The sequence below is a fragment of the Heloderma suspectum genome, chromosome 2 (assembly GCF_057233095.1).
Source record: "Heloderma suspectum isolate Gila_16-S chromosome 2, 16-S_ref, whole genome shotgun sequence".
Classification (NCBI taxonomy): domain Eukaryota; kingdom Metazoa; phylum Chordata; class Lepidosauria; order Squamata; family Helodermatidae; genus Heloderma; species Heloderma suspectum.
This window is the reverse complement of record NC_139459.1, coordinates 271459591-271480404: the sequence shown is the minus strand read 5'-3', so window position 1 is coordinate 271480404 and position 20814 is coordinate 271459591. Positions and strand designations below refer to the sequence as shown.

General features: G+C 42.4%; 2 protein-coding genes across 9 annotated transcripts in view; one reads left to right on the top strand and one right to left on the bottom strand.

Moving 5' to 3' along the window:
• The window catches only part of GEMIN5 (gem nuclear organelle associated protein 5), a 60153-nt gene extending 50425 nt beyond the window's left edge, over positions 1-9728 (top strand). For all 6 annotated transcript variants that reach the window (XM_084839241.1, XM_084839237.1, XM_084839236.1 and 3 more), the window contains exons 26-28: positions 3116-3623; positions 6318-6414; positions 7546-9728. In XM_084839241.1, coding sequence (XP_084695367.1) covers positions 3116-3623; positions 6318-6414; positions 7546-7710 — 770 coding nt within the window. In that variant the 3' untranslated portion in view covers positions 7711-9728. The remainder of the gene's footprint in view (positions 1-3115; positions 3624-6317; positions 6415-7545) is intronic.
• Positions 9729-9806: 78 nt separating this feature from the next.
• Positions 9807-20523, bottom strand: CNOT8 (CCR4-NOT transcription complex subunit 8). Of its 3 annotated transcripts, none has more exons than XM_084839244.1 (7): positions 20439-20523; positions 15881-16063; positions 14110-14303; positions 13438-13599; positions 12442-12586; positions 11169-11279; positions 9807-10944 (listed from the first exon to the last, which is right to left on the bottom strand). In XM_084839244.1, exons 2-7 carry the CDS (start codon positions 15995-15997, stop codon positions 10795-10797), a joined length of 879 nt encoding a protein of 292 aa, XP_084695370.1. In that variant the 5' UTR covers positions 15998-16063; positions 20439-20523; the 3' UTR covers positions 9807-10794. The 3 variants fall into 3 exon arrangements, with proteins under 3 accessions (XP_084695370.1, XP_084695369.1, XP_084695368.1); XM_084839243.1 differs by lacking the exon at positions 20439-20523 and adding an exon at positions 19824-20431; XM_084839242.1 differs by lacking the exon at positions 20439-20523 and adding an exon at positions 20279-20431.
• Between the last annotated feature and the right edge of the window lie 291 nt (positions 20524-20814).

Genomic DNA, 20814 nt, shown 5'->3' with positions numbered 1-20814 from the left:
GTTCTTCATCTTAGCGATTTCTATCACTAGGCACTCCACTTTTGTTTCCATGGCCTGACATCTCCTTTCAGTAGTCGCCAACGCCTCTTGTAACACTGCATTGCGTTCTTTAACAGCCCGCATTTCATCTTTCAAAGCTTGGATGGCATTCTCGTGCTTCTGGTTGACATCCCACAAATCTCTTAAAGCTGTCAAAAAGATCCAGCCCACTCCTGCAGCTTCAGATTTTTTCGCTTTGTCTATTCCAAGCTCTTGCATACATTGCACTGAAATGGCAGTGGTGAATCCTTTGTTCCACAAATCTGCATCCCAAACAGTAGTGGGGATGACCCTACTCAACAGTTGTGCCACTTTGCCCCCGACCGATGTCGCCAGACATCTGGGGATCTGACTGGCCCCTAGCCCCACAGCTTCCTTTGCCCACATCTGGACTGGTCAGTCTGGTGCCCTGCTTGCTGCGCCAATTGTCTTAAATTTGTGGCCTGATCCAGCCAGGACCCACACTAAACAGATTCGAAAGTACCAATGTGACCCACGTCCACTTGTGTGAAAGAATAAATCACCGATGGAAAATGGATGCAGATAATAAAAGCAAAGGAAAGCTTACCCACACGCCGCTCAACTGGTAGATCACACTCCCCTCAGTTGGTGCTGCATTGTTTCCCGGAATGCTACGGGGTGTCATCCCAGGGCTGTTTTCCTGAGCAGGTGGCACAGTTCCCCCCCTCAGGTGAGAATTGGTAGCAGGTCACTCTGCCCAGGATTTTATAGGTCTTGTCTCACTGTCACAAAGACTGTCACAAGACACACACACACCCCTCCCTTCACCAAGGAGGAGAAAAGGAGGGCCTTAATTTCTTGGCAGGAATGACAGTTTCTCACAGTAGACTCAGAAACATTCTATCAACAAGAAAGGTAAAGGTTGAAAGCGTGCAAGGCAACTACTGTGCATTACCTCGCTCTTGTTAGTAGCAAAAAGCACTGACCTTCATTGTGCAGCTCTGAAAACTTAACTTCATAGTAGTTGCCAACTGCTCTACCAGATAAGTGTACATATACTACTAGACACTGCATATGACTGTGTAAGTTCACACCTGACTCCTCGCCCTTCTTCCAAAACTAAATCCAGTACAGTAGTTGATCTTGGTTTTTTTGTTTTTAAAAGCAAGTATTAGAGCAGTACTACATGAATCTATAGTGTGGTCTTACTGCATACAGTTTTTGTAACCCTATCTCAAAAAGTTTATTGTACTGTATTGAGAGCCAGTGTAGTGTAGTGTAGTGGTGAGAGTGACGGACTGGGAGCCGGGAGATCCGGGTTCTAGTCCCCACTTGGCCATGGAAGCTCACTGGGTGACTTTGGGCCAGTCACAGACTCTCAGCCCAACCTACCTCACAGGGTTGTTGTTGTGAGGATACAACGGTGAGGAGGAGGATAATGTAAGCCACCTTGAGTTCCTTGCGAGAGGGAGAAAGGCGGGGTATAAATGCAATAAATAAATAAATACTGCTGGAAAAGAGCAACCAAAATGAATACCGAGTTGAATAATTTTCCCTATGAAGAAAAGCTTGCAAGGTTGGAGCTTCTCAGTTTAAGGAAAAAGATTTCTATGAACACTTTAATCTTAGTGTTGATTATTGGACATGATAGTCTGAAATGAGACCGTGATATTCAGAGGCAGTATGTGAAATACTATTTTGCTTGGGACAAACAGGGTTTTTTCCCTGTTTGCCTGTGTGCTTCCCAGGAGTATCTGTCTAGCCAAGCTAGAGACAGAGTGCTGTACCAAACTGAACTTCCGTTTTTGATCCAGCAAGGTGGCTCGTACATTCTTGCCACAATACACCACCTGAGGCCTATTCACTGCCAATTAGAGCAGTGCTATTCCTTTCCTGACTTTATATGCTCGCTTTTAATACATCCTAAATGACAGTGTCGCATAGTCTGAGAATGAAAACCCCAGATTTTTCACATGGAACTCTCTCGTTTTCCTTAATGATGTGTTCTTCTCCCCACTTTCCAGGAGGTAATATATCACAGCTGCCTGTGTGAAAATAAAGTTTTGTGTCCAAGTATTTCATCCATGGTTTGTGTGAAATACAATTCCAGAGCAACTGCATGCTTGGGATGCTGTGCCCTTGCAACAGGGGTTGTGTCACACTAGGTATTGATTTGCCTCTTGGGGTTGGCTGATCACACAGTTTATCATCCAGTCTGGAGTAGGTTTGCAAGCTGTGCAGTGCAATCCTATCCATGTTTACTCAGAAGCAAGTTCCGTTACGTTCAGTGGGGCTTACTCCCTAATTGCATCTAGGATTACAGCCCCAATCTGTTTACTTGGTGCATTTCCATGAACTAAAGCTTTAGTTCATTGATCAGGTGTTAGGTGGAGACATAATTCTTTGTGATGCTATTTTGTTTCTCTTGTGTTCACATAATAAGGAATGAAAAGAACATTTAAAGGTGTTTTTTCCTTCTGAAAATGAGTGATACCTATTGCTTCTTAAAAATTGATGCTACTTTTATACTTCAGTATCTATCCTGCCAAGAAATTGCAAGTAGATAAATAGGCACCGCCTCAGCGGGAAAGGTAACAGCGTTCCATGCACCTCGGTGTTCAGTCATGCCGGCCACATGACCACGGAAGCGTCTTCGGACAGCGCTGGCTCTTCGGCTTAGAAACAGGGATGAGCACCACACCCTAGAGTCGGACACGACTGGTTGGAGACACCTTTACCTTTTTTTTTTTATCTTCCCCAAAACACTTCTGGTTGTGTGCACATTTATTTAAATTAATTGAATAAAATTGATTGATCAATTAAAAGGTAGACGACTGTTTACATCATTCTTGTTCTATATGCTGATAATGGATATCAGGGCACTGTTTAGAGGAATTTTGTCTCCAGTATCTGAAACCATTCTATAAACCTAACACCTCATGCCTCAGATCCTTTTTTCCCCAGTCTTCAACAAAGCAGTCTGTAACAATGCAGTTCGCAGCAGTGAATTCACTTCTCCGGGGCAGAATTTTGGATTTCCTGATGTAGAATTTTGATTTGGGAGAGAGGGTGAGGTGCACAAAGCTTCCCACTGTGTGTATATTTTGTTTGGCAGGCTGTGATCATCTGAGAGACAAGCTGGACAGAACAGACTCACAAAACATGGCAGCTTTCAGAAGTTTAGAGGCTTTTGTGGCTTATGGGCAACTCTATGATCTGTGGTGGAACCCAGCTGTGGATTTTCTGGTCTCGTCTTTCTCACTCGAGGGGTCCGCTCTTGGCCAGAGCAACACTGAAAGAGTCTCCTTACCTGACGAAACGGCAAGTGAGGGCGAAGTGAAGATTGAAGATCTCATTTGCAAAGGGTACAATAATGACACTGTCTCAGAAACTGACTCAGCAGGCAACTCCGGCCTATTAGCAGAAAGACAACTCAAACTAAGGGGCTGTAGAGTGCTCCTTTCAGAAGAACATGCTGCAATCCAGAGTACACAGAGGAATATCTCTCGAGTTCAACAGACTCTGGCAGACATGATCTACCAGCATCAGAAAAACAATTTCCACCAAAATGTCAGCAACAAGCAGGATTTAGAAGCGGAATCCCTGATTAGTCAGAGTCAGAAGTAAGACTTGTTAAAGATTTGCTGGGGGAAGTGATTATTAGTATAACTATTAATCATGATTATATCCACAGGTATAATCCCATTGAATGTGACTCCAATTCATAATTCATCTTACGTAGTATGATAGCTGCAAAAAAACTCACCCCAACTATGTATTTTTTTTAATTAGTTAATTGTCTGGAAGGCAAGGTGGATTGATTTTAAATCCAGGCAATTTAAATCAACAAGAAAAAAAGCTAATTTTAAATCAAAATTTCCATTGATATTCATAAATAGTGGGGCAAATCCATGTTGATTTGCAACTGTACAGACAGTGTTATTTAGTCTGTTTCATTATTACAACCAGGCCTTGCATTTCTTCATTGCGCTGTATACATCTCCCATGCTTTCCTTTTAAAATGGGACGCGGAACCTGTAGCCCTCCAGATGTTGTTGGATTACACCTCCCATCATCCAGGCTGACTCGAGCTAATAGGAACTTTGAGTCCAGCAACATTTGAAAGATCACAGGTTCCTTACCATGCTTTAAAATATTCCTATAAGAGATATAGGCTGGGTTCACACAACACGGCAACCTATGCTCAAGGTTGAGAATGGGTTGTCGTTAAATCGTGGTTTGTTGTTGAACTGTGGGTTGTTGTGTTGAGTGGACCCAGCTGTGCTAACAAACCATGGTTTATTAACCACAAACAACCCATAGTTCACAGCCCAGCAACAAACGGTGGGTTCTTTTCATGGGCTGTTTGTGGTTAACAAAACATGGTTTGTTAGTGCAGCTGGGTTCATACAACACAACAACCCACACTCAATCCATAACTTTGTGTGAACCCAGCCATAGGATCTTTCTTATGGCCTATCGTCCTTGACACTTTGTGAGGTTAGGTATGGGACTATAGGAATCTGTGCACTGGCCAATTTTGTCTTCTCTTATTTACAGTCTTGCTCATTTCTGCTTTACTCTGACTTGGCCCATTCCCACCCTCACAGAAAAAGAATAACAAACAAAATTAAATGTTAATGAATGATAGGTCAAAGTAAGGTCTAGTGTAACTATTCTTATCTGAGAAACAATCAAATTTGTTTTTCATTTAAATAGTAATACTTTAACTCAATGTATCTGGTAGAGGTATTGATTCAGCGTAGAAATGAACTGTAGGGTTAACATAGTTAATACTCATTATTCTTTAAGCAAAACTTAGTATTTACATTTTTTTAAAATCCAAAAACTGATTTAAATTTTAAAAGCTGGATTTATTTATTTATTTTTAAGAAATTTAAGATTTGTATCCACCCTGCTTAGGAGTACCTAAGGAAGTGGCAGATCAGGTCTTTATCTATTTGAAATTACTTTAGGCCACCTTTAAGGGTAGCACCCTCTCAGGATGGCATACAATATTAAAACAGTACAGAACAATATAAAACAAATGCAATGCAACTCAATAAATAATTATTTAGTTAAAACGTTTACAAACAGATATCACTGATAGAACCTGATGACTACGGAAAGGCCAGCAAAAACCGGTGGGTCTTCAGAGCCTTTCTGAAGACCTGAAAAGGGGCCTGACAAACGCCTGGAAGCAGATTCCAGAGATGCGGGGCCACCACCAAAGGGGCTGTCCCTTGTACTTGCTAGCCTAACTGCACTTGGTGGTGGGCAGGTGACAATGGCATCTGCCAATGACCTCAGACTGCAGGCAGGCTGGTTTGGGAAAAGGTGGTCCAAGTAACTTGTGTCCGGCCATTTAAGGCTTTAAAACCAGCACTTTAAGTTTGGCTCAGAAACACACTGGCAGCCAGTGCAGTTTGTGTAGTATTGGTGTCACATGAGCAGACTGCCCAGCCCCCACCAATATCCAGGCAGCTGTTGGGGTGAAATCCAGCGTCAAAGCTCATGCAGTGGAACGTTCACCTCTCTTTCCCGGGAAATCTGGACCAGAGGATCTCCAGAGCAGATTTTGAGGGGATGTGGGGGGAGGGCTGCAGGAGAGAGGGGAAGTCAGTCCCTTCCTCTGATGGAAGCAGTTCCATCGGTGGTAGAACTTACCTGGGTACCACCCAAGCAGTCCACAAATATGGCTTGGCTCATCACCTATTCCCCCCTACCTCAAGTCTTCTGGCACGTGCAGAGAGTTCACACTATTTCTTACTTTGCATTGGGATAACAGGAAAGTAAGGAAACAGGAGTGACTCCAGACCGTAGCACAACTGAGAGTTTAGGTGGGGGGATGTGTGGTTTTGGGCATCTTTCTTGCCAGAGGAAGGGGGCAGTATGTACAATGTCTCTTGACCCAATTGAGGCAGACATATGGGAGTTCATATTTGCAAGACATGGACCTGTGCTCACTTCATGTTGCTTTTGAGGAGGATTTCAGCTCTGCATATTCACTATACTTACCCTGACAGAGAAGCCTCTGAAGCTCTTAATACTCACTGAAAAGCCTTTAAAGAGTGCGAGTGATCCCAACGTGTGGCTTCAAACACCCTTTTAGCTGTATTGCTTTTATATTACTATTTATTAGAGAGAAATGCTTAATACCAGAAAGTTGTCTAGCCCGAAGCAGTCTTATAACCATGCTCTGTTTAATTTCTGTCCTCCCTTCCTATGACTTTTAACTGGTGAGCAGCCAGTAGGGAATATTTCACTGTTTCAATGTATTTTTGGAAATGTGATTTCTTAAACTTACCTCTTTATAGTAAAGAACAAGTGAATGAACCAATTACTCTGCCAGATCTGACAAGACAACTTACAGAAGCAAATAAGAAACTGGCAGAGTTTCCAGAGAGTATAAAGGTAAGATTGAAAATTGGGCAGAGTAATTCTATTTTAGTGGCAGCCTCCAGGTTTGGAGTTAACGTAGCTTATGGGTAGTGACAGTGACAATCTGAACAGCAGGAGCCTGTCAATAAATAGACATAAGAAAATTAGGGGAAATTTGGGTCTCGTGAAGGTTGTTTACGAACTGATGAGCTTCCTGGCAGAATTTAGTATTTTCAGCTCTTCCCCTTTTTGGTGTTCAGACAGCAACCCATGTTTTTTCAAACGCCTTCTTTAGTTAGGAAGTTCTCCGTGATTCTGCAGTTGACAAAAAGGTGGTTTGCAGTGAACAGTGCAGTTATTCTCCTCCTAACAAGAGTACAACCCTTCAATTTAGAAAAGTGAAATTATAGTCTTATTAAAATAGAACAGCTTTAGACCTTGCTTGCATGTAATGGTGGTGTTTGGCGGCAAATCATGGATTAATTAACCCACACATTGCAGGGACGCAAGCCGCTTACGGTTTCCAGCAACAGCCTACGAATGCCACATTCATAGGTTGTTATTCTGATGTCCCGAACCCAGGCACTTTGGGTTGTCTGTGGGTTAAACAACCCAAAATTAACCCAGGAACAAACCATAGGCTAATGTCAGGTTGTTTAACCAATGAACAACCCAAAGTGCCTGGTTTCGGCCATCACAGTAACCTGTAAATGCGGCATTTGTAGGTTGCTGTTGGAAACTGTAAGTGGCACACACACCGGCACACTTCATTGGTTAATTAATCCACGAATTGCCAAATCCACGAATTGTTACATGCAAACAGCATCTTAGACTATACAGCTCTGATCACTTTCTAGAGGAAGTGGCTTGTGAACAGGTTCTGCTCATCTGGCCCTTATAGCTTGGTCATCAGGAAACATTTATACAGTTGAAAACCTGATCTTACTCAGATGGTGGGGGAGGGATTTTATTTTTATGTTTTGTGGGGCTGCTTTTTAGAATAAATGCTAGTCATGAGTGCTAATGTACATAATGTAATGTTATGTATGACATCAGTTCAAGTATTATGAAGATATGAGAGTCTTACAGTACAGTAAGATACCACCTCTGCCTGGAGTTACATGGTTTCCAGCAAGCAAAAATATGTATTCATTTTCTTTACAGACTTCCCCTTTTCCTGATGTATTGGAGTGCTGCCTTGTTGTGCTTCACATGGGTATCCAGTGCCATGTGGAGATGGTTCCAGAATTACAGGAGCAATCATTAGACCTACTTAGAAAATACAGAGGGAATCATATATGCAAAGCTTGCAAGCAATTCTTTACATGAATCTCCTGCTTTTTTTTCTTGATGTGAAAGACTTTAATTTGAAGTATGTTTCATTCTAGAATGGATGAATCGGAGCCTACTGTTATACAGTCACGCTGGTCAGCTATTTGAGTTGGGAGTAATGGGGGGGAAATACTGCCAAAACAAAATGCCCAACTTTTTTCAGTGCTGTCAAATTATTTTCTACGGGAAGGAAAACTCTTCAGAGGGCCTTTCTAATATACACAAGACTGTATAAACTGTCCATGCATCATCCCTCCCTTTGAGGGGTAGGATTGTGATATCTAACCAATTAAAAATAATGTACATTCTATAAGTGAGATGCATTTATTTTTAATAATTGGTTTTATAAAGTTTTGCGAAGATTGAGGATGAACACTGGCCCACTGTGTTCAAGGAAAATGCAGATCCCATAAAATGCTAGTATGAGCAATAGTTTAGCTGACTACTGGGTGTGTATTGCATGCTATTATTGCAACTGTATATGAAGATGTTTTCTAGCAAGGGGGAGTGGGACGGAAAAGAACCCATGTACAGTTGACATTACTTTATTGTGGCATGAATAGCAAGTACCCTTCCATATATGAAGAGACTCGATAGGGAAGTAGTTGGCTTCCGCTGGGAGAGAATGCGAGTTAAAGCCGCCCTTTTCATCCATGCCTTTGAGAAGCCAAGCCCAAGTATTGCAGCACACAACTTCCATGGTGAAGAATTATCTTGCTCCTCAAGTGCTGGACTGTGCTATAATTTAACTCGGTAACTATTGAATAATGTAGCTATTTCACTCCTCCATGAAAACTGCTTCTGAAGATCAGGTCTTACATGACTACGTCTGACATTATAATAGCCTTTTTCAAGTGTAATGACATTATAAGAATGAACCTGTGAGCCTGGTGTACAAGTACTTCTCTTCCACCTGTCCCCATGGGAGGAAGAGATTGAAAGTATTTGCTTTTGAAATGTGCACATGCTGAGCTTGGAAAGACATTTTCAAACTAGTTAACAAGCCAGAATATAGAAACAGTGGTCCTGGTTTAAGTAAGAGAAAGTAGTTAGAACAAACCACGGTTCCAACTTTAGACGTAACAGGGGTAACTGTACTGAATCCAAAGGTACCCTTCTACTCTCATAAGGGCTGTTTTATGGCTCTAGCGTGGTACCCATGGGCACCATTATGCCTGGGGACATGTATCTTGGTACCCACCAGAGTCCCTGCGCCTCTTGATTTTTTATTTTTAACTGTGAGGTTGGCATGCTGCAAAGCAAAGCACTGGCCTCTGGTACCAAATTTATTTCCAAGAATGCCTCTAATCCCCATGTAGGCCCCAGACATATTCTTAGAAAATAAAAATGGTGGGTGGCTGCTACCCAGCCACTTCCAAATAGGTGATTTTCATGTGCTGTGTGTGTGTTGGTTGGTTTTACCTTTTGTGGGGTGGGATGGATGTGTGTGGGGGCAGGGGGTTGTATTTCTCTGACCATTAGTTTGCACTTTGTGAAACAATTATTTTGTGTGTTTTATGGGGGCAAATATGGGATTTGAGACTTGGGGCTCAGACCCTACCTCTGCCTTGTACTCAGTTTCTAGGCCAGGTTACTTCTCTCTAAGCCTCATCAGTCTGTCTTCTGTGAAATGGATGTTGGAGCAGCAAACTGAGTTCAAAAGAGTGGTTTTGTGTTTTGGAGCTCAGGTCCTATCTCTGCGTTGTACTTAAAAGTTTTTTGGCAAATTACTTTTCTTTTAGGCTCACTAGTTTGTATTTGGGGTGCTATGCCCAATATGACAGCCATTTTGTGAATGGGCGAGCTCCCATGGAAACCATTTTGTGAGCCCAAAGCACTTGAAATTCCAAGTGTGCCCACTGACCCAAAATGGTTGGGGACCTCTGCTCTAACTTAATGTAGCATAGAAAATGTGAAACAAAATTCAAAGACGGTGATCTTTTATGAAATAAATTTTACAAAAAACTTGAACGCTACTCTAAAGCCCTCTATTATTGTACTGTGGGGCTTAAGTGTTTGCAAAGCAAAACTGGTGGCCTTTTTAATGAAAATGTTTTTAACACCTTCTCAAAAGACATGAACAAGTCAATGGCTTATGCCTTAAGAAAATTCTTTATTTTACAAAATTAAGAACCAATGATATATACACAAGCATATAACAGCAGCTTGCAATACTTTACATAATGGAGAGTTTAAGCTTGTTAAAATACCACACTATCAGGATTCTGTCTCTCCCTCAACAGGATTTTGGTTTTTCAGAGTTGTATGAGACTTGCAAAACTATTAAATGCACTTTTTGTCTATAACCATTAACAATCTAGGGCTCCTCTTCAAGTAGTATAAAAGGGAAATCTAAAAGCTTTACTAGCCCTTCATTGGTAGATATACTTGTGACTTTATCCACTTGCTGAACAGCCTATTAAGGGCAAAGTATTTCACTTGAAGTGAAACCATTTTTGGTCCCAATTATTATTGCAGTCTCAAGCATGCAGATAGTTTTATTCCATTCTACAGTAGTTAAGATTAAACTTACTGATATGACACATGGCCCATCTAGAGGAAAGAGAAGCTAGCTGTAATACTAGCTAGAACAGCCATTACGACTGCTACTAGGACAGATCTATGCGGTTCATGCATTGTCTCCACCACCAGGGCTGAATGGATCACTTTCACAGATTTGACTTACACAAAAGATAAAAACTAGCAGAGGGCTTAGGAACACATCACCCTCACAGAGAGCAAAAGAAGTTTTAAAATAAGCTTTCAAAAGCTAAACTTGCAAGTGCATGAGAGAACCTCAGCTCTGCTGAAAGTTCTGAAATGACCTACTCCTTGCAAATTCAGTAAGGTTTAAAAGAAAAAGGAAGTATATACATTGTAGTTTGTATCTGGTTTTTACATAAGGGCAAAACACTCTACCAGCCATTATGAAATTGCTTGATTAGAATCTATCAAGATTCAAAGTAAAGATGCCTTCTGCCCTCTGCCAAAAAGCACTAGTTCTTCCACCATTTGTTTGAGAGATGTAAAGGAGGTAGTTTACCTCCATGGACCCATGTTATACTGAATGGCACCTAGTTGTCACTGCTGCATATTGTTGATAATAGCCAAAATACTCATTTTCTCTTGGGCTGTTTCTACATCTTCACTCTGTTTCTGAGCCACTCCTGTACCAAGGCCATACAGTCTCCCGCAGTACTTTGCATCATCAATTGTATCCTCAAAGAACAACTGCAAAAAGAAAATATATTACAGTGCTGGTTGCAGCTTTCATCCAGTGTATCTTTTGGCATATAATTAGATATAAGCCAGGTCATTCCATCAATGCTGGACAGTTCAAGGGAAGGGAAGTGGTGTCAAGTCCAAAAAAGATTGAAGATGCTAAGAAGATCAGAGAGTCGGGCCACAAGCCACTGTGCACTCTCATGATTTGGGAGGAGGCAAGATGAACATACCTCTTTCATTCTGAAGAACGCCATCCCAGTGAGTAATGAGTCTGACCCAGCTTGGTGCTGCCGTCCAATCCGCTGTAAGTCTAGCTGGTCAGCAACTTCCTGAAGGCCTCCCTGCAATAGAGGAAAAATTATGAAACCAAATAATCTGAATGACTAGCCCAAGTTCCATTTGCCTTCCTCTGGCTATGACAATTCAAGAGCTATAGAAGGAGTAAGTGGTAGAGACCAAAATCTTACAAGAATTTCAAATCATCAAGGCTTCGTTTCAAATTCATGTTTACAAACAACCTTGGGAACGAATTTAGTGATCACATAGTATTTAGTAAATAAACAATGTCATTTTAAGGATGGAATTATTATTTTTAAAAGCAAGGTTATGCAGTTATTTATCCAATTTTAGTAAATGGTCAATTTAAAAGTAGAATCTACTACTACAAAATTAGGTGACTATTCTATACCAGCAAGCTTCAGAAACATTTAGTGTACATATTAGGTCATAGCCCTAGTCTGAATACACCTAGTTACAGATCCCTCAAATAACTTTATTTTTGCTATATGCACATCTTATTACATGCTTTAAGATTGGCATTTGGCTTGGTCTACTGATCAGTATTTAAAGCATTAATTTATCTAAACAGTACAGAGAGTTATGGTAATTATAATAATTACTTCTTTCTAAAAGCTGCCAGACTCCAGTCCCTCCCAGAAGTTTTTCAGAGCTCTGTGCCAATTCACATGGAGGCTCCTTGCTCCAAAGCAAATGTAATGGACTCTATGGTTGCCCAAATTCCTGGACACTTGTGACCTGTGCCAGTGTGAAGAGCTTATGTATTTGCTTCTCCCACCTGAAGCCTGCTCCAGTTTGCAGATGGCTGCAGTTACAGCTTATTGGCACTAACAGATTTGAGCAGGAAAGAGAAAAGGTAGTCACTCTGCAGAGAGCTGCCAAGACAGAGCTGAGGACCACACACTCTCACCATGGGTATTGGATAATAATACGATGCAATTTAAAAAGTTGGCTGCCACTTACACAATGGCATTTGATGTCAGGAAATATGTACTCACAATCAAATAATAGGCAGTCCACTAACACATCCCAGCCCTAACATGCATACATAAAGCTAGAATTTAATTATACAGTTTATTTTTAAAAAACATAACCTACAACATAATCCATATTTTAGCTAATTGCATCCTTACAAAAAAACATATGCAAAGCAGCCATCAACCTATCTAAATTTGGCAATTACAATGGTAAAAGTAAGTATTGTACCTTCAGGTTTTTGCAGCTCTTCATTAAGTACTTAACATCATATATGGATGGAAAGAAAAGGTTCAAGATATGAAAGAACTCATGTTCTTCTTCTGGAAGTCTTGAATCTGTCAGCAGTTTCACCATATAACCAAAGTCATAGCCACTGATAACGAAATGGTGCAAAGAGAGGTCAGCCAATAGCTATTTAACCAACTACAGCTGGGTATATTATCATTTACATTCTTCCTATTTTAACAAACTCTTCAAACTCAGCTGGTAGCTACTACTTTTGGGAGCCAGCCTAGAGATAGCTCCCAGGTAAGTATCAGAATAACTAAGGAGATTATTAACACTAATGATAAAAATGCTTGCTTAACACTCCTCACTTATTACAGGGATTTGTGACAAATATGAGAAGTCACAAGTCACAGGGGGTCTTTTTAGTCTAAAATGGAAAAACAGCTGGGACTCATAACAAGAGGCCAGTTGGGTTGAGTTGTCTACTTAATTCCACCAACCAACCAAGCAGTTGAGAGCTGGTGGTTGTAAAAAGTAAAATAAGTCACTAACAAAGATCCATAAAATGCTTATTGCTTCAACCACCATCTTATATAACAACTACTAAGTTTCTGGAAATATGAGGTATTAAGTCCAGTATTTAAAGGTTATCAGGCATTTGTACTTCCTATACCCTATTAATACAAAGTGTCATGACTGTACTTTCTATTGCTGTACTCAGATCAATGGTTCTGAGTATCCATTATTTGTCCTTGCAGGACTCCCCAAACTATCAGCTGCATGACAATGAAACTTTCAGGATTCAGTGATGATTTTATCTGCTGAATTTCTATTAGTTGTGTTACTATTGAACTAGTAGGGGTCCTGCCAGGAAAAAGAGTTGGCAAACTTACTGTGACTGCACTTCTTTTTGCTCTGTAAATCAGAAAGGCAAATGAAGCCTATTAACAAAGTGTTATGTATGACCATAGTTAAAAAAGAGACTATTTGACCAACCTGTGAAACGAAAGCCACTTGACATTGTCACAGAGCACCACACCAGAGGTCATAAGTAGCTCTGCAAAATGTAAGGTATCGATCCCTTCCTCCTCATGCTTCTGGAACTGCAGTCCAGAGCTTGCAAGAAGGTCTATCGAATCCTGAGAATACATATCTTCCCTAATGAGAGAGACAAATGCTAGACATCAGTCTTCATCGTGCCTAAATCATCAATGGACCAAGCAATTCAACTTGTACTTTCACTTCACGGTTTACCATGCAAAATTATTTTTAATAGATTTGGGGAACTGTGTTTTTGTCTTCTACGCTGTTTGTCAGCACACACAAAAAGACTAAGTAGCTCCCGTATACAGGGACATTTACCAAACTGCTTGTCCACACATACAAAATACAGGTGCTGAACAGTCAGTCAGAGGTAGTATACCTTTTTCAGTTTTGCCTATTTGAAAACATCAGGCCATTTTCAGCACCATTCTACTACACACATTTTTAAAAGATCAATCATTAACAGCTTCTGTGATTTCATATTCACTTGAAACATAATCCCTTCAAACTGGGATGGGAATTTTTCCTCATATAGCTCTGTCAGCTGCAAAGAAGCTCTTGCTTTTACTTGGCGACAGCTTTTTCTAGAACAGGGAAACTGCTCCCCCAACTCCAAAAACTTACGTAAGGTTGAACTTGAAGTTAAACTGCCAGGTGTTGATTCCAGAAGGATATTCTCCTTTCTCATTTGTGAAGGTCAAGCCTAGCTGAATAATTTTCAGGAGGTCAACATTACACCGGAGGAGCTGATACTGATAGTCTATAGAGCTGCGAAATTCACCTATTGGTCGAACAACAACTCCAGGAAACTCTGTGTCCTAGGAAGGAAAAGAAGAAAATAATCTAACCTTGTTAGCAACAGTGAAACCTGACTATTGTACCAAAATAATATATTATGTTTTCCTGAGCTTTCAAGGAAGCAGGCAAAAGAGTAGAACTTCTACTTAAAAGTACTATGCGTTCTTCTCCACTACACACTAATAAACCATCATCATAAAGCATGTGTCCAAGATAATTTCCAGAATTCCACAGTTGCCTGCTTCCTGGTATTAATTATACAATAGGCCTAGACAAATAAGGCCTACAGCCAAACGCAGTCCCCTCCCTTTTCTATTTCTTAGGAGACATATATATAACCACTGTAGAACACGTACTGTTCTAAATTATTTAAAATTCAGTGGCGTATTTGTAGCTCAATATCTCCATTTGTCATCACTTTGAAGAAGACTGAGATCAGCATTGTGCATCCGAGTGTGACGTCCAAATCCACAGGAGCACAGAAAATGGGCAGAGTATGGTGTTCACTACACAATCCAACCTTCTGAAAATCTCAGCTTTTTATCCAGTTCCTAACCTTGAAAATGTGCTTGAAAATGTGGGCTACAAGCCCACTAACCTTTTAGACACCAATGTGGTTGCTTAGCCTTCTAGACTAATCACCAAACTTAATAAAGAAAAATGAAATAACAATTTATCCAGAATCAGTAGGTGAAGTTATGGAATCCTTCAGCATATACTCTGACAGAACGAACCTGCTCTATTTGAGAATGCAAGAATTGTCTTGCCAGATCTCTCTAGGCCAGCATTCACAGCCAGGTTTCTTAATCACAAACAACCCAGAAAGAGAACTCATGGACTTGGTTTGCATGCAATGAAAACCCATCAATTAAACAACCCATGGATTGTTGTGCACAAGCAGGAGAGAGAGAGCATGCTACCTCCCAGGCAGCCACCACTTCCTCTTTTACTCCACAATCAGGTGTTGAGTGTGATGTCCGAATCCAGACCAACGGGTTGTTTAGGGGCTAAACCATGGGTCTGGGTTTCGAAATCACACTCAACAACCTCCAAAGGAGCTAATCATAGGTTGTGGAGTAAAAGCGGAAGTGGCTCTCTCCCACTTGTCCCCAACAGCCCATGGTTTAACCAATGGGATGTTGTTAGGTGTGAACAGGGTCACGGTTTGTGAATTCTGAGTGGTTTAAACTATGGATTGTCATTACACGTGTACCCAGAACTGTGGGTTATTCATGGGTTGTTTCACCAGGCTACAGAGGTAGTGGGCAAGAGCAGTAAAGGATCCTAGATGCTCTACATGCCAGTACTACAGCACCACAAGGGCATTTAGAATACAGTGAAAGAGTGGGCGAAGGGAAACACACAATCCAGAGATTGAAAAAGAATCGCAGTTTGTTCAATCATCGGCTAGACAAACAACAAGCCATGAGTTAATGTTATATGCAAACCAGGCCACTGAAAGAGGTACCTCTAAAATATCAAGTAGTTTCCAGTTTAACATCTGACTAGCTGAATGGACCAATTTAAACCAAAATGACCTACATCTAGAGCAAAACCCTGGATTTAAATTGGAAATTGAACACTGAAGTATGTTTACCATTGCAATATAGCTGTAGCTGAGAACGATTTCCCGAATTTTCCTCATCTCTTCTTCTAGATTGTTTGCCCATACTTCACATATCACCTGACTGTTTTCGGCAAGTGCTGCTGGCATCTTGAAGTATTTGCACCGAAGTCACAATGGCAAGGGGGGAACTCCAAGATGTCAAGATAAACCACCCTAAATATGTGAAAAGGTCATAGTGCTTTATTCCAACAGAACACTCATGACAGCCAAAAACATCACACTCAACAACATACTAGATGAGCAGCCCAACACTATGCATGTTTAGTCAGAATTAAGTCCCAGAGATTTCAAAAGGATTTACTCTCGAAGTGCATAGGTATTCCAGCCTTAGGTGTTCATAATTCAGTGCAAGTTTTGATTAGCATATTTGACCTATACAAATATATTACTATTCCAAAAGGAATTGTTGCAGTATACGTCTTAGACACAGTGTCACATGTATGTATGTCTTCCCATAAAAAGTTGTGGGTGTGCACACAGTACAATAAAATTTTGGCTGTCAAGGAACAAATCTGTTTCTTTGGGCCAAAATAGCTGACCTAGAGAAACAGAAATGTATCTAGACAAAAGGTTCACGAATCGCAAAGAGGTGTCCCACTCTTGGACTTGCAGCTGCTCTGCCATCATGGAAAAGGAGGGTCTTGGGGAAAGAAGGCATCATTCCAAGGAACAGGGAAAAAAATCCCTTAAAAGGAACCCTTTCCTTGGATGATGAACTGATGTCCTTTTGCACCAAGGATACATCTCCTGAGGTTAGGGACAGAGGGTTCCTAGCAGTGGGTAATTTGATTATTAGGAATGCAGAGAAATGAATTTGTGATTTTATTTATTTTACAACCCACCTTCCCACCAAAATAATGGAGCTCAAGGTGTGTAGACCACATGGTGACTTGACTAACTTAGAAAAGGTTGTGGACATCATACACTGTATAGATCGGCTGGTGGATAGTGCAGAGGAGGAGTCAGCTGTTGTACACGTGGGCAGCAATGATAAGAAGCATAGTCACGTGATCTGGAAGCAAAATTTAGGGTCCTAAGGAGGATGTTTAAATCCAAGATTTCAAAGGCAGCATTCTCCAAACTGCTACCAGTTCCCCAAGTACAACCAGCTACATAGGCAGAGCCAACCAATCTTAATGCATGAACATAGTCCAAGGGTGCAGAACATCTTTCAGCCAGAGGTTTGAATTCCATTTCGGAGGTTTCAGGGACCACACTCCAGTGGTGGGTGCGGCCAAAGATAAAAAGGGGTAGAGCCAAAGGAAAAAGGGGCAGGGCAAAAATACCCCCCCCCCCAAAACCCGAGCATATTGTAGTTTAAAGCTCTTACTGCCAGTAGCTAAGCCTTAGGAGAAGCATTTCAACTTTTTGGAATGGGAAAAAACTACACAAAAGCTGGGAAACTGCCAAACAATTGGTGGTTGTGGAGAAAGGGGTGGAGCCAGGGGAAGTAGGCGTGGCCATCTGGGGAACCCTGGATAGCCTGATTTGGACTCCAGGCAAGTCTGCAGTTCTGCTCCCCTAACTTAACACTTTCGAAAAGCTTTTGACAAAAGTCCCTCACCAAAGGCTCTGAATAAACTTTGTAGTCATAGGATAAGAAGATGTGGGCTCTTACGGATTAGTAACTGATTAAAGAGCAGGAAGAAGAAAGTTGGAATGAATGGGGAGTTCCCACAATGGAAGAAGGTAAGAAGTGCGGCCCCAAGAATCTGCATTGGGACTGGTGCTTTTTAACTTGTTCATAAATGATCTGGAGTTAGGGGTGAGTAGTGAGATGGCCAAGTTTGTGGATGACACCAAACTATTTAGGGTAGTGAAAACAAGAAACAGATTGCAAAGAGGTCTCTCCAAACCAGTTGAATGGGCAACAAAATGGCAAATGCCGTTCAATGTTATTAAGTCTACAGTGATGCATCTTAGGGCACAAAATCCTATCCTGATATATACACTGATGGGATTAGAACTGGCAGTGCCTAACCAGGAAAGAAATCTTGGGGTCAAATCCTGGGAAAATTTGTAGGGAGTTTCCTGCCCCCGGTGTTTCTGGGGCACACTGAAAAAACCTCCTATGAAATATGTTATTTGGGGGAAGAGTGAAATGCTCTTAAAACAAGGTTTTACTTATGCAAAATGTGTACTATGAGCATTTTTATGTAAGGCAATCTAAAATGCTAGAGAATAATTCCTATGTATACTGTAGACATATAAAACACTAAAATCCAAAAAAATTCTGCATCTACAGGGTGCTGCCATCTTCATGAGAGGTGCATACAAGGACTTCGTTGCCTGTGAATTGCTGCTTGCTTTCTTCTGGTGATGCTGGATCCAGTTTGGAGATAGTAGGAACAAGTATCTGTATGTTGTCCTTTTGGCATGGCCCCTCCCTTGTGGTCAAACTTTTCACTCTCGCAACAGACACCTTGGAAAGCACAGAGTGCAGCAGTTTTGCAGCTCGCTCACTCTCTCGAATATTGGGCATATTCCAAATTTTGTGTGTACAAAACTAAGAAATTTACACTTCTGAGGAGTAAGCTCCATTAAAACAGTGGGTTTTACTTACTTACAAGATTGCTCTGCAAATTTCATAAATATAACAAATAGTATCATTTTATATGCTAAGTTATAAATGATGCATTTGTTGTTAAAGCAGTAAATAAGTTTAGATTTGATAAGAAAGTACTGTATATATTTCAATTTCTCCAAAATATCCATTCCCCCACCCCCAAGCTTCAAGATCTCCAGAAATGTTACAGCTCCATGAATCACAATCAACATGATTTTTCTTTGTCTTCTTTCCCAAGCTTTTGAGACAACTTTTGCCTTCTTACAGATGCTTCAGACTGTGCTGGTGTTTCCAAAGTACACCCTGCTCCCTCTTAGATGTTAAGAACTTTGTTTATGTATAATTATTATTTTAAAAAAATATGACAATTTAGACCACCTAAGTGTTGGAAATAGGTTCACTATATGTAAGTGATCACTTTAATCACTGAGGAAACTGAGTACTTCTGCTCACCCAGACTGACCAAGCAGCAGGATATTTCTCCATACCCCCCACCCAAGGCACTTGTCCTGTTTTCAGTAATGGCATTGTTAAGGATGGAGGTCTCCACAGCATCAAATCTGGACTGCCCAGCACAACTGCAGGATTTCCAGATTGTACTCTGAATCAGAATCTGCCTTCACTTCCCCCTTCACCAGGCAATCTGCCCCAAAGTTGCCCTGTCAGAAATAGGCTGCCCCTTGCACTTGACCTCAACAGCAAGAGAGTTCGCTTCTCTCCAACCTGATTCTAATCTAGACCCTCACTTGCTGCCTTTTCCCTATTTAGTTCTCTTCTTGCCCAGGAAACCCTGTCTCTGTAAGGATCATCACACAGGTTGCATCCAACATTAGTCTAACAGGTCCCATTCATTTCAAAGGGTCTACACTCTCAGTAGAACTAACACTGGACACAGCCCAGTTCCTGCCTTTAACATCCTCCTTCAACCACTCTTGCTTTTTCACACATAGTCCTTTGCCAAACTATCTACACAATAAAGCCCACAGCCTAGACGAATAGTGCGATCCTATATACGTCCGCTCACAAACCAACCCCACTGAATCCAGTATGGCTTACTCCCAGGTAGGTGGGTATAGGAGTCTAGTCTAAGATGCCTAGCTCCCGATTATATCCGAGATCTCCTTCAACGTCTGTTGAGTGTTAAGAAGCGCACCATGCTTGCACCCAAATGAATCTTGTCGGGGTGACTGAGGGGCCGATGGAGGTGGCACTTTAACTAGATTGGCCAGGGCTCCACTGCAGAGTTGTGCAAGCTCCGTGAAGAAGACACTTCGCTGCTTCAACGCGGATACCATGCGGGCCCGTCCCGCAACAGCGGGCACCTCTCTCAGCCGCATCCCTGCTTACCCGTCGCCATAGGGGGGCGGCAATACTGGGCAGTTTGTTCCTCCGTCTCCTCACGCAAAAAGCATTTGCGGGGCAATTTCTGTATTATTGTTATTATTGTTACTACTACTACTACTACTCTCGAATTCCACATGCTCCTCCCTACTGAGGAAGACCCGAATCTGAGTTTCCGTCCTCGCTTCTACTTGTTCGGGGTTGAGGGGAGAGGCCGCACGCCCCCAAATCACTGCAGCGACGGCGTGGGAAGCCCCGGGGGCTGCCCGCGTGGCCCCCTGGCCGCCGCCGCCGCACACGCGAACGAGGAAGAGCGAGCGCCGAGGAGAGCCAAGGCGGCTTCGCGGCAGCCAGGAAATCCGGTCTGCGAACAAAGGACCTGCCCCGCCCCGGGGCTCCGTCTCCGGCCTGCCCTCCGGGCCCGCGGTCTAAACAGGAACCCCGGAGCGCCGCCGCCTCACCAAGAGCGCGGGAGAACCGAGCGCTCGGGCCGTTGATCCTTTGCGCCGCCTTCGTCTTCCTCTGGCGGGGGGCCGCTCTAGCCTACCGCTTCTCCATCACTCGGTGATGCGTGTTTGTTTGTTTGTTTCCCCCTCTCCTCCTCGCACGCATGCGCCTTACGAAGCAGCAACGAGCCTCTTCAGAGCAGAAAAACATTCGGCGTCCCGCGTACGATACCGGAAGGACTGGAGATGCGCCCGGCTGCGCATGCGTGGGGCCGCGGGTGCGGATGCAAGGAACAGTGCTCCGACTGCGCATGTCTCAGCGGCGCTGAGTTCGCGGGACCGGGCGGACGAGGCTTCCGGGGAGGCCGCTGCGTGGCGCTTCTCAGCACCGGAGGCAGCGTCCCCCGAGAAGGGCGGGGAGGCGGTTATGGGGAGGACCCGCTTGTTTCCGCCGACAACCTGCACTACAGCAATTACAGGCGCAATCCGATGCATGTCTGGACAGAAAAAGCCCTACGACTCCCAGCGTTCTCCAGCCAGCATGGGGAATG

Excerpts from the sequence above, each read along its gene's own strand:
- CNOT8 (XM_084839244.1), bottom strand. The coding sequence starts at position 15,997 with ATGCCAGCAGCACTTGCCGAAAACAGTCAGGTGATATGTGAAGTATGG. Across the intron at positions 14,304-15,880 it reads GCTACAGCTATATTGCAATG|GACACAGAGTTTCCTGGAGT; the intron begins GTAAACATACTT and ends TTTCCTTCCTAG. Across the intron at positions 11,280-12,441 it reads AGAGCTGCAAAAACCTGAAG|GGAGGCCTTCAGGAAGTTGC; the intron begins GTACAATACTTA and ends CCTCTATTGCAG.